This window comes from Kogia breviceps, chromosome 4 (assembly GCF_026419965.1).
Source record: "Kogia breviceps isolate mKogBre1 chromosome 4, mKogBre1 haplotype 1, whole genome shotgun sequence".
NCBI classification, from domain to species: Eukaryota; Metazoa; Chordata; class Mammalia; order Artiodactyla; family Physeteridae; genus Kogia; species Kogia breviceps.
In genome coordinates, this window is record NC_081313.1 from 180,478,717 (window position 1) to 180,491,109 (window position 12,393).

A 12,393-nucleotide genomic window follows, 5' to 3' on the forward strand; every position below is an offset into this window, starting at 1 on the left:
ACCATTCTTTCCTTCCCCCCAGCCCCTGGCAACCAGTAATCTACTTTCTGTCTCTGTGAACTTGCCTGTTCTGGACGTTTCATATCCATGGAATCACCACTACATAGCCTCTTGTGTCTGGCTTCTCTCACCGAGCATCATGTTTTCAAGGTTCATCCACATTGTAACATGTACCAGCATGTCATTCCTTTTTACTGGCAGACAACATGCCATTATATGCATATATACTATATTTTGTTTATCCATTCATCAGTTGATGGACGTTCGGGTTGTTTGCACTTTTTGGCTATTATGAATAATGCTGCTATGAACATTCGTGTACAAATTTTTGTGTGGACACATGTGTAGACCTAAAACAATAAAACAGCCAGTTATTTTAACAGCAAAGTACGTTTATTCAGAAACAGCAAAGAATTGCAACTTGGAACAACATATGGTGAGCCACAGGCAAGTCCAGAGAACAAAGGAGAGGATGGTTCTTTTATAGAAGCGAAGCGGGAGTTGGGCAGGGTTGTTATAAACAAAAAGTCCATTGGAGAAAACTGGGGGTTCAGACTGTAGTGGTTTTTCCTTGGCTGAGTGCTGATGCTCTCTCATTGGCTGGGCTGTTGTCAGGCAAGGAGAAATTCTTCCTCCCCCTGCTGAGTAGTGAAGTAGTAACCTTCCTGCTAGAGATGCAGAGATATGTCTATTCCTGCATAGTATGCAGTTGATTTAGAGTTGGTAGCAGAACCAAACCTGGGTCTGTCCACTCATATGTGTGCAGTAAAGCCAATCTATTGACACTAGGTTGTGGTATAGAAAGTGCAGCATTTATTGCAGGGTCAAGCAAGGAGTCCAGGTAGCTAGTACTTAAAAGACCCAAACTCCCCAAAGCCTTTCAGGGAAAGGTTTTTTTTGTTTTGGTTTGGTTTTTGTTTGTTTGTTTTGATGTTTAGTTGAAGTATAGTTGATTTACAATCTTGTGCCAATCTCTGCTGTATAGCAAAGTGACTCAGTTATACACATATATACATTTTTTATATTCTTTTCCATTATGGTTTATCACAGGATGTTGAATATAGTTCCCTGTGCTATACATTAGGACCTTGATGTTTATCCATTATAAATGTAATCGTTTGCATTTACCAGCCCCAAACTCCCAGTCCATCACTCTCTTTCCAACCCCCCCACCCCTTGGCAACCACAAATCTGTTTTCTATGTCTATGAGTCAGTTTCTGTTTTGTAGATAGGTTCATTTGTGCCATATTTTAGATTCCACATATAAGTGATATCATATGGTATTTGTCTTTCTCTTTCTGACTTACTTCACTTAGTATGAGAATCTCTAGGTCCATCCATGTTGCTGCAGATGGCTTTATTTCATTCTTTTTTACAGTTGAGTAGTATTCCATTGTATGTCTGTACCACATCTTTTTTGTTCATTCAGCTGTTGATGGGTTGTTATAAACAAAAAGTCCATTGGAGAAAACTGGGGGTTCAAACTGTAGTTTAAGTTGTTTCCACGTTTTGGTTATTGTGAACAGTGTTGCTATGAACATAGAAGTACATGTATCTTTTTTTTTTTTTTTTTTTTTTTTTTTTTGGTATGCGGGCCTCTCACTGTTGTGGCCTCTCCCGTTGCGGAGCACAGGCTCCGGACGCACAGGCCTAGCGGCCATGGCTCACGGGCTTAGTTGCTCCGCGGCATGTGGGATCTTCCCGGACCAGGGCACGAACCCGTGTTTCCTGCATCGGCAGGCGGATTCTCAACCACTGCGCCACCAGGGAAGCCCCATGTATCTTTTTGAAATATAGTTTTGTCCAGGTATATTCCCAGGAGTGGGATTGCTGGATCACATGGTAATTCTATTTTTAGTTTTCTGAGGACCCTCCATACTGTTTTCCATAGGAGCTATACCAACTTACATTCCCACCAACTGTGTAGGAGGGAAAAGTTTTTAAAGACAGGGTAAGGGAGAGGGTTTGTGGGGTGTGTGATCAGCTCATGGACATTCTTCTGATTGGTTGATGGTGAGGTAACTGGGAGTCAACATCATCAGCCTTCTGATTCCAACCGGTGTGGGGTCTACTTCCTTGTGGGCATCATGCAGTTAACTTCTTACACCTGGTGGTGTTTTCAGTATCTGCAAAACAACTCAAAGGACACAGCTCAGAATATCATCTATAGCCCTCGAGGACGAACTAAAAGTCCTTGACTTTGTTTAATGGCTAAAATATTATTATTTTGTCTTGCTTGACTGTTTTCCTTCCTTTCTGCATTTTCTCACTTCTGATAAAACTTACCCTTTTGAACTTGGGGAAGGCCTAGAAGGCTAAAGTTCTTCTACAGACAGAGGCAGGCAGAGACTTCCTTGGTGGTCCAGTGGTTAAGAATCTGCCTTCCAATTCAGGGGACGTGGGTTCGATCCCTGGTCGGGGAACTAAGCTCCCACATGCCACGGGGCAACTAAGCCTGCATGCCACAACTAGAGAGCCCACGCACCACAACTAGAGAGAAGCCTGCGCACTGCAACTGGAGAAGCCCGCACACCGCATGTCACAACTAAGATCCGACGCAGCCAAATAAATAAGTATTTATAAACAACAACAAAAAAGGAGGCAGTCGGAGGACATGGAGATGGGGGCAGTGTGTGTCTGTTCCAGGAAGGCTCCATAGCGTCCTGCTCAGTTACAGTAGGAATTAAGAAGGCCCCATTCTGGCTCCCTGACTCCACTTTTTTTTTTTTTTTTTTTTTTGGCCGTGAGGCGCGTCTTGCAGGATTTTAGTTCCCCGACCAAGGATCAAACCCAGGCCATAGCAGTGAAAGCTCCGAGTCTAAACCCCTGGATCTCCAGGGAACTCCTTACTCCATTTTAAATGAGGTTTCTGTTTACTAATTTTCACACAGATCTCCAATTGTAGGAGTGGAATAGCTGGGCCATCTGGTAATTCTTAATATAACTTTATGGGTAACAGCCAGTGTTCCCATAGTCGCTTCCCTATTTTACAATCCCACAGCAATGTATGAGGGTTCCACGTCTTTGTCAACACTTATTTTCCTGGGTTGGGGTGATGGGGTGTTTATTTTTATTATTATTTTTTAAATCACAGCCATCCAGTAGGCTAAAGTGGTAGCTCTGTGGTTTTGATTTACATTTCTCCATGGACTAAAGGTGGTGACCATTTTCTCATGAATTGGCCATTATTTTCTTTGGAGAAATGTCCGTTTGGATCCTTTGCCCATTTTTTTGTGTTTTTTTTTTGTTGTTGTTGTGGTACGCGGGCCTCTCACTGTTGTGGCCTCTCCCGCTGCAGAGCACAGGCTCTGGACGCGCAGGCTCAGCGGCCATGGCTCACGGGTCCAGCCGCTCCGCGGCATGTGGGATCTTCCCGTACCGGGGCACGAACCCGCGTCCCCTGCATCGGCAGGCGAACTCCCAACCACTGCGCCACCAGGGAACCCCTGCCCATTTTTTGAGCAGAGATTTTTATCTGTTTTGTTCCCTGCTTGGAGGGCCTGGAGGAGCACTCATAGGAACGCAATAAGTGTTTGTTGAATGAATGAGTGAATGTGTTTCAGTAGGCAGTGGGGTTTGCACCCTCACCTGCACCTACTGTGGGTCTCACTTGCGCTTATCACGCGGTGTGACTACATCCTTGCGATGTGGGTCTACCCAGGGTTACCTGTTTCTGAGACCATCCCCTACTAAGAACGACACCCTAAACTGAGAGAAGCCACTCCCCCCAGATTCCCACGTAGCCGCCTCCGCGGGCCACGGATCCTGTTCCCGCGAGGTTACCCTGGGCAACCAGTGGCGCCACGCTTCCTGTATTGATTCGAATCTCGGGCTACGTCACGTCCTTCAGCGACGCCTGAGGCGCGCAGGCGCAGCCGCACGGAGGTGGGGACGGGGCCGGGACACGCAGCGCGCCGGCGCGGGGGCGTGGCCGGTCGCGGGAGCGCGCCCGCCGGAGGGCACCGGACGGCGAGGAGTCGCGACCGACGCCATGTTAAGGGGCGCGGAGCCCGGGATACCGTCAGCGGCGACGGCGGCCGGACGCGGCGTAGCTGCTCGCAGCGGAGGCGGGCGCGGCGCCGCGCCAGGAGAGGCGGGGCCGGCGGAATCAGCGGGCGACGGGAGCGAGCCAGGTGAGGAGGACGAGGTCTGGGGACCCGCCCCTTGGACCCGAGCGCGACCCCCGAGCCGGGCGGGCCTGTGTGGCCCGCCGCCCCCAAGCTCAGGCCCCCCCACCTCTCGGGAGCCGGCCGGACGCCGGCGCGCCGCCCCGCAAGCCGAGCTAGGCCCAGGTGACCTCAGCATCCCATCTCCCGTCCTAACCCCCACGTCTGAGCCTCCCCCTAGAGCAGGCCCTGCGTGACCTCCGCAAGCAGAGCCACCTGCAGCCCGCCACCTCCCCGCGCGGTCAGCGTCCCTATCCTTTTGTAATTAGCAGGTTGACCTCTGATCGCTCCCCGCCCCAAACCGGGGGACTCCCCACTCCGTCTCCCAGAACGGCAGGCCCACGCCCTAATTTGCCATGGCAGCTACTGAACAACAGCTTAGAACCTTTTTAGGTTGGCAGGCTTCTGCCGAATTTGTATCCCTACCTATGGCCTGTTAGTTAAGCTTCTTTATGAGGCTCTCAAAGGACCAGAAGATCTCACTCTTAAATGGATCCCTGAAATGGAAGCAGCCTTTAAACAAATAAAGAAGACCCTAGTCATGCCCCGGCCCTAGGCTTACCAGGCTTAACAAAACTCTTCTCTCTCTTTGTTCATGAGAAAATGGGGGTAGCTCTGGGAGTGTTGACACAATCCATGGGACCATCTTAGTGCCCAGTGGCCTACCTATCTAAAAACCTAGACTTGACATTTCAGGGATGGTCTCCCTGTCTAAGGGCATTAGCTGCTGCGGCACTACTAACAGAAGAAGTCTCCAAACCGACAAGCTTACTGTTGACACTCCGCACCAGGTCATGTCATGGATGTTCTTAATTCCAAGGCATTCCGTTGAATTTCAGATAGTAGAATCCAAAAATGTCAGGCTGGGGCTTCCCTGGTGGCGCAGTGGTTAAAAATCCGCCTGCCATTGCAGGGGACACGGGTTCGAGCCCTGGCCTGGGAAGATCCCACATGCCATGGAGCAGTTAAGCCCGTGTGCCACAACTACTGAGCCTGCACCCTAGAGCCCACGAGCCACAACTGTGGAGCCCACGTGCCACAATTACTGAAGCCTGCATGCCTAGAGCCCATGCTCCACAGCAAGAGAAGCCCGTGCATCACAACGAAGAGTAGCACCCGCTCACCACAACTGGAGAAAGCCCACGTGCAGCAACGAAGACCCAACGCAGCCAAAAATTTAAAAAAAGAAGAAAAAATCAATCTTTATTCTTAGAGTGGTCAGAAATATCAGTCAAGCCTTGTACCACTCTAAACTATGCCACTCTCTTGCCCAGCCTAAATCCCAACACCCCTCTACTACATTCCTGTTTAGAAGTTGTTGATCACGCCTACAGTGCTAGGCCAGATCTACAGGACACTCTTTTACCCAACCCAGATGCAGAATGGTTTACAGACAGCAGTAGTTTCATTTGAGAAGGTCGAAAGGTTTCGGGATATGCAATAGTCAGTTTAACAGAGGTGATAGAGTCAGGCCCACTCCATGGGGCAACTACCTCTGCCCAGAAAGCAGAGCTTGTAGCACTAACTAGAGCGCTCCAACTGGGAAGAGGACTATGCATTAACATTTACACAGACTCAGCATATACCTTCCATGTAGTCCATGCTCATGCGGCCATTTGGAAGGAAAGGGCCTACTGACCACACATAACATCCCAATCAAACATGGACCAGAAATCCTGGACCTATTAGTAGCCATAAAATCCCCTAAGGACTTAGCTATCATCCACTGCAGGGCACACCAGAGGATCTGTTGGACATAACCAAAGGAAATAATATAGCAGATAGGGAAACCAAAGGGCCCCCCAAAACGTCCTACAGGCTCCCCTGATACGAAGTTTAGACCCTTCACCACCACTGTACTCACCATCAGAACTTTAAGAGGGACAAAACGGTGGGTTCACTCTAACCCCTGAAGGGTGGCTACAGAGCTCAGACACCAAACTTCTTTTACTAGAAGCCCCCCAATGGAAGATTCTAAACCACCTTCAGCAGGCTACCCATTTAGGAGCCAAATCCCTCTTCAGACTGGTGGGGACAGTATTCACAGGAAAAAGAATCCTCTCAACCCTCCAATCTATATCCCAGGCCTGTCCGGTCTGTCACCGGGCCAACCGAGAAGGGGCTATAAACACCCCCACCACTGTTCCATCCAATCCAAAGGCAGGGGAACCAACCAGGAGAAGATTGGCAGATGTATTTCACCCACATGCCCCCTTGTAAAGGCTTCAGGTATCTCCTAGTCATGGTAGATACCTTCATAGGATGGGTAGAGGCCTTCCCTACTAAGACTGAGAGCATCCGAGGTTACCACTACCCTCGTGGAACATGTCGTACCTCGGTTCGGAATGCCACGCTCATTACAATCGGATAATGGCCCTGCATTTATTTCAGGTCTGACCCAAGGCATCAGCGAAGCCCTCCAAATCAGTTATTATCTTCATTTGGCACCCTCAGGTATCAGGCAAGGTAGAAAGAGCCAATCAAGCCCTCAAGAAATATCAAAGTTAGCAATAGAGACTCACCAGACATGGGTCACCCTTCTTGCTATTGCTCTCTTAAGAGTCTAGATCACTCCAAAGGCCAGGCCTCATATAAGTCCTTATGAAATCTGTGGAAGATCATTCTTAAGCACAGACCTCCTGGGCGATCCAGAGACCCACTATTTAGTACAGTATCTCCCAACGTTAGGATTGACTCTTAATATCTGGGAATACCAGGACCAAAATAGTCCTAAGCCAGATCCCAATTTCTCAGAAACCGCTCCCCACTTATATCTAGGCGACTGGGTATACGTTAAGACCCTTCCACAGGAACGGAGACCACTCGAAGCAGTGTGGACAGGACCATCCCTACAGCTGCCAAAATACAAGGCTTTACTCCTTGGATCCATATGTCATGACTAAAGGCAGCCCCTCCTCCAGAGGACAAGAATCCTCAATCCACCAGTGACTCACCATGTGCCTCCTATAGTTGCAAGCCTTTGGACAGCCTCCGCTTTCTCTTCAAAAGACAGGTGATGGCCCCTTAAGCCTCGATAGCCTGATTTTTTAATCTTGTCCCCCTCCTTTTCTTTTTCTGGGCTTTTTCCCTCCCATGGGTTATTCTGTTCTACTCCTGTGGAACTGCTTCTTGGTATTTTTGTCAACTCAAATATCCCAAAGGTGGTATAACTCTAATTCCACCCACTCCATCCACTCCGAATTTAAATGTGCACTATGAGTCAACTCCTCAGTATAACCTTTCCGTCGTCTCCCTCCAATTGGTCTCAGACTTCTGCCTCAGCACTCTGCTTTTATTTCTCCTTATTATAAGACATAAACCTCCAAAACCCCCACCTATTGAATCTAACCCCAACCCAACAACGACAGTACATATATCAGTTAGCTTGGGACAAAACCCTCCAAGGAGACTTTCAAGATTATACCCCGGACCAACTTTATCAATACTTAAACATAGCCTCCGAAAAACCGTTCTGATTCTTCTCCCTTTTTCCATTCCTGTGCATACATACAGTTGCCACCCATACTTACCGCCAGTTCAGGAAGCCCTCAAACTCCTCAACCAGTCTTCACCAGGTTCACACAGAAACTGTTGGATGTGTATCACTGTCTCCCGTCAGTATGGCCTAAAGGCAATTCCCATTCCGCCAGATGAATGGAACCAACTTGAATCCTATTTAGCCCCCTCCTGTTTCGATAGACCAGGATGGGCCGTCAGTTCTAGAGTAAAACCTACAGTGGACCATATGCTTCTCAACCACATACATCAGAGGCCTCACTATAACCTTCCAGGGCGCATATTCTCCTCAGTCTCCGTGGCACAACCGCCTCTTCTGTGTGTATCTCTCGAGACCAGGGCCCCCCGTAGGTAAATTCCTCAATGTTTCCCAGGTCTGTAATCGTACGTTCACCCTTTCCCCTACCCAAACATGGGTTTCCCTCCTAACTGACGACAAAACAAACTATCCCCATATGGAACTATTTTGATTCCCCTTTCTACAGCATTTACTTCCCAAAACCTCCCAATGTTACCACCGATTGGACACAGGCTAGCTATTTGGGGACCTCCATCTGCCCCACCCCATCCCCAAGTTGTCCCTATCAGAACCACAATTTTGGTTCCAACCCTCTAATATTAACAAGAAGACTACAGAAAACTCAAGACACCGGAGGACTATGACATAGGGTGGAACCGTACTATTCCTTCTTTTAACTGGGCTTATAACTTTTTTCCCGTACCTCAAAGATATCTTGCCTCTCCCCTTTAGCTGGAATGACTTTAGCTACCACCTGTGGGGGCATAGAACATTCCCGGACTCATTTAGGAAAACCCTACTTCAACATCACTTTAGACATCTGCTTAGACCCTACAAATAAGCACCTATTTCCTTTGCTGATCCAATGCTTATTTATGCCTTCCAGCCAACTGAATGGGGACCTGTACCCTTGCATACATTATTCCTAACCTTACCCTTATCCGTGACCGTATCCTGCTTCCGTTACACTCTCAATCACATAAACAGAAGCAGGCAGCCCTCACTGTAATACCAGTCCTAGGGATTATCATTGGGATAGGAACAGGCTTAGCTGGACTTTTTTGTTTTGTTTTGTTTTTGTTTTTGTTTTTTTGCAGAACGCGGGCCTCTCACTGTTGTGGCCTCTCCCGTTGCGGAGCACAGGCTCCGGACGCGCAGGCTCAACGGCCATGGCTCACGGGCCCAGCCGCTCCGCGGCACGTGGGATCTTCCCGGACCGGGGCACGAACCCGTGTCCCCTGCATTGGCAGGCGGATTCTCAACCATTTCCCTGGTGGGAGGGAAGCCCTTAGCTGGACTTTTAAACTTTATTTTCACTGCCCGACAGCTCTCGAACTCACACAACAGATTGTCAACCGAGCAGCTCAGATTAACACTCTACGAGAACAAATTCTCCAGCGGTAGTGGTTGTACAGAATAGGAGAGCTTTAGACTTACAGCTAACCAAGGTGGAGCCGGTGCAATGTTACAGGAGGATTGCTGTTTTATTTGCTTATGTGGTGCTCCAAGGAGAAAGAACAAGATAAACTCAGAGGGCTAACTTCGCCGGAACAGAGAGTTACGGGACCCATCACTCTGTCACGTAGCAACCATTACATCTTTTAGCCCTCCCAGGCGTCCTGCCCTGCTCCTTTCCGGTCCCATATAAGGAAGGGTATTTGTCCTGTTCTTCCCCGGCTCTGCACAGTGGAAGTATGCATATCCTACCCAATCAGCAGATGACTCGCAAGTTCCTTTGTTCCCTGGCTATAAAAGCTTGGGGTCAGCTCTCCCTATCAGAAAGCCAGCCCGCTGTTCTGGCAGCGACCCTTCCCTTTAATAAACTATCTTTTTTACATTCTGCCTTGTGTCTGGAAATTCTTTTCCAACCCGTAGAATGAGTGAACGTGTTTCAGTAGGCAGTGGGGTTTGCACGACCCTCACATGCACCTGTTGTGGGTCTCACCTGCGCTCATCACGCGGTGTGACACCATTACTGCGGTGTGGGTCTGCCAAGGGGTACCTGTTTCCGCGAGCGTCCCCTGCTAAGAACAACGCCCTAAACTGAGAGGAACCACTCCCCCGGGTTCCCACGTAGCCGCCTTCGCGGGTTGCGGATCCTGTTCCCGCGCGGTTGCCCCGGGCAACCCGTGGCGCCACGCTTACTGTATTGATTCGAATCGTGGGCTACGTCACGTCCTCCCGAGATGCACGCGGCGGCGAGCAGGCACAGCTGCGCGGGGTGGGCGGGGCGGGACAGGGGCCCGAGGCCCCGGCGTGCGGGGGCGGGGCGGCGGCACGCAGCGCGGGGGCGGGGCCGGCCGCGGGAGCGCGCCCGGAGGAGGGTGCCGGAGGGCGCGGAGCCGCGACCGACGCCATATTAAGGAGCGGGGAGCCCGGGATCCCGTCAGCGGCGGCCGCGGCCGGACGCGGCGTAGCTGCGCTCAGCGGAGGCGGGCGCGGCGCGGCGCCGGGAGAGGCGGGGCCGGCGGAGCCAGCGGGCGACGGGAGCGAGCCAGGTGAGGCGGCCGAGGTCTGGGGACCCGCCCCCTGGACCCGAGCGCGACCCCCGAGTCGGGCGGGCCTGGCAGCGGCGCGGGCCTGCCCGGCCCCCGAAACCGAGCCGGCGGCCCGGCCCGCCGCCCCCAAGCTCAGGCCCCCCCACCCTTCGGGAGTCGGCCGGACGCCGGCGCGCCGCCCCGCAAGCCGAGCTAGGCCCGGGTGACCTCAGCATCCCATCTCCCGTCCTAACCCCCACGTCCGAGTTTCCCCCTAAGAGCAGGCCCTGCGTGATCTCCTTAAGCAGAACCACCTGCAGCCCGCCACCTCCCCGCGCGGTCAGCGTCCCTATCCTTTTGTAATTAGCAGGTTGAGCTCTGACCGCTCCCCGCCCCAAACCGGGGGACTCCCCACTCCGTCCCCCAGAACGGCAGGCCCACGCCCTAATCTGTGCTCTTCATCATTGGCCTGTCAACCCCGGGTCTCCCAAGTTCACACCATCCAGCTGGGGCCTGCCCAAATTGAAACTCCCCCCCCGCCGAGCTGTCACAGCTCCCCCAGTCTCGGACCAGCCCCCGCCCGGATAAAATATAGTCTGAGGCTCGTGGACCCTGGAACAGCCAGGCTGAGGTGCGGAGACCCTGCCTGTATGGGCTCCCCATTGTGCTCACCGCACCCCTCTGCTCCTGGCACACGGAAGCAGGCGACGAGTTTTGAATACATAAGTGCCCCACTGGCTCCCAGCCCGTTTGGTTTCTGCTCCCCGCACCCTTATGGCTAGACCCATTCTGGCCATGACCCACCCAGAATCCAGCGCTCCCATCTCGCCACTACTGACCTCCCCAAAATGTACCACCTGGTGGTGCCCAACTGCCCTCCAATCCCGGACCATTCTGGGTCTTCCAACAAGCACCAGCCCGGCCACCCCGGATCCCGCAAATGTGGCACAGTCTCGCCGTCACAGCCGTTTTTCCCTGCTAAAAACTGACCCCCACCTCCCATTGGTCCTGCACTGTCCAGACCTGCCCCCAGTTCAAAGCCCGAGTCCCACTGTTGTGCAGCTGTCCAGCCTAAACCCGTTTGGTTTTTCCCTGTTCTCTTTCCCCTCAAGTCATCCGTTGTTTCAAGGTGCCTCAGACTGGGAACTTGATCCCCCCACCCCCAGTCCACTAAGCGATGACCTCACGCCTCTAGCTGGTGAGGCTGCACCCCACTTTCCTCGCGCACCCCGGTCCCCGCCACTACTTAGCATACTTGGAACAAAGACAGTTTACCTAAAGAAAAACCATCCACCCAGACCTCATGCAGCCGGCGGGTACACGTTGTCCCCCTGGCCCATTTATGGGCAGAATGTCTCGTGGGCCGTCGTGACTGTTATGTCGAGGGCCCCTTCTGTTTCGGCCATGCTGAGCCGGGTTTTCTTCTAAACCTGAGAGTGGAAGCAGGTGTGCTGGGCGCCCAGCGGTGCTTTGCATAGCGAGTGAGGTTGGATTGGTCCAAGAGGGTTGTGTTAAGGATGCAGGCTCCTCCCCCTCCAAACGCCGGGTCTCTGGTCCTTGGACAGCTCTTGGTTCAAAGGACAGTTGCTTTGCTGGGGTAGGGGTGGGGTGTCTCACGTGACTGTGCTGGCCAGCGTGCCACCGTGAGCATTTCCCAGATGATCTCAGAATCTGTGCCCTGGCTGGTGCTATCTGTCTGGGGCTGGGCAAGGAGGACCTCGGAGCCTGATGAGTGTTCAGAAGCGGGTCTGCATTGATTTTCACACCAGGTCCTCTGTCTCCTGCCATTTGTAGATTTGGGGGCCTCTGACTGGGGCAGGTTTTGTATTCCCAGGACTTCTGGGTTTGGGGAGGCCCAGAGTGGGGTTGGTTGTGGGACCTTTCTCTTAGTGTTACTGAGACGGATGAGGATCCAAAGTCATTCAGTCTGGAGGGTCGATCCCGGGGACTTCCGGCTAGCATCAAGGGACTTGGTCTTTAAGAAATCAGCTAACTTGCAGCACCCTTGTAATCCTTCTCTTCTAGAGTAGAGGTTCTCAACTGGGGACACTGGTGATGTCTGGGGACATCTGTGGTTGTCATGACTGGGCCGCTCCTGGCATCGAGGGGGTGGGGGCCAGGGGTGCTGCTCCACACCCCACAGCACCCAGGACAGTCCCCCACAGAGGATGATCTATCTGGCCCTGAATGTCCACAGTGCTGAGGGGGAGACCT

General features: G+C 52.0%; 1 protein-coding gene across 10 annotated transcripts in view; it reads left to right on the plus strand.

Annotated features, from left to right (window-relative positions):
• The window catches only part of FZR1 (fizzy and cell division cycle 20 related 1), a 45,378-nt gene that overhangs the window by 15,424 nt on the left and 17,561 nt on the right, over positions 1–12,393 (plus strand). For 2 of the 10 annotated variants that reach the window (XM_067033141.1, XM_067033143.1), the window contains exon 1: positions 4,092–4,134. The exons of 2 other annotated variants lie outside the window; for them this stretch is intronic. Coding sequence is in view for 1 of the 8 variants with exons in the window: in XM_067033140.1 (XP_066889241.1) it covers positions 3,993–4,134 (142 nt within the window). In the remaining 7 variants the exon portion in view is untranslated. Of the gene's footprint in view, positions 1–3,979; positions 4,135–10,034; positions 10,201–12,393 lie in introns of those variants that run through there. 6 more of the 10 variants (XM_067033139.1, XM_067033142.1, XM_059060054.2 and 3 more) reach the window with 4 other exon arrangements.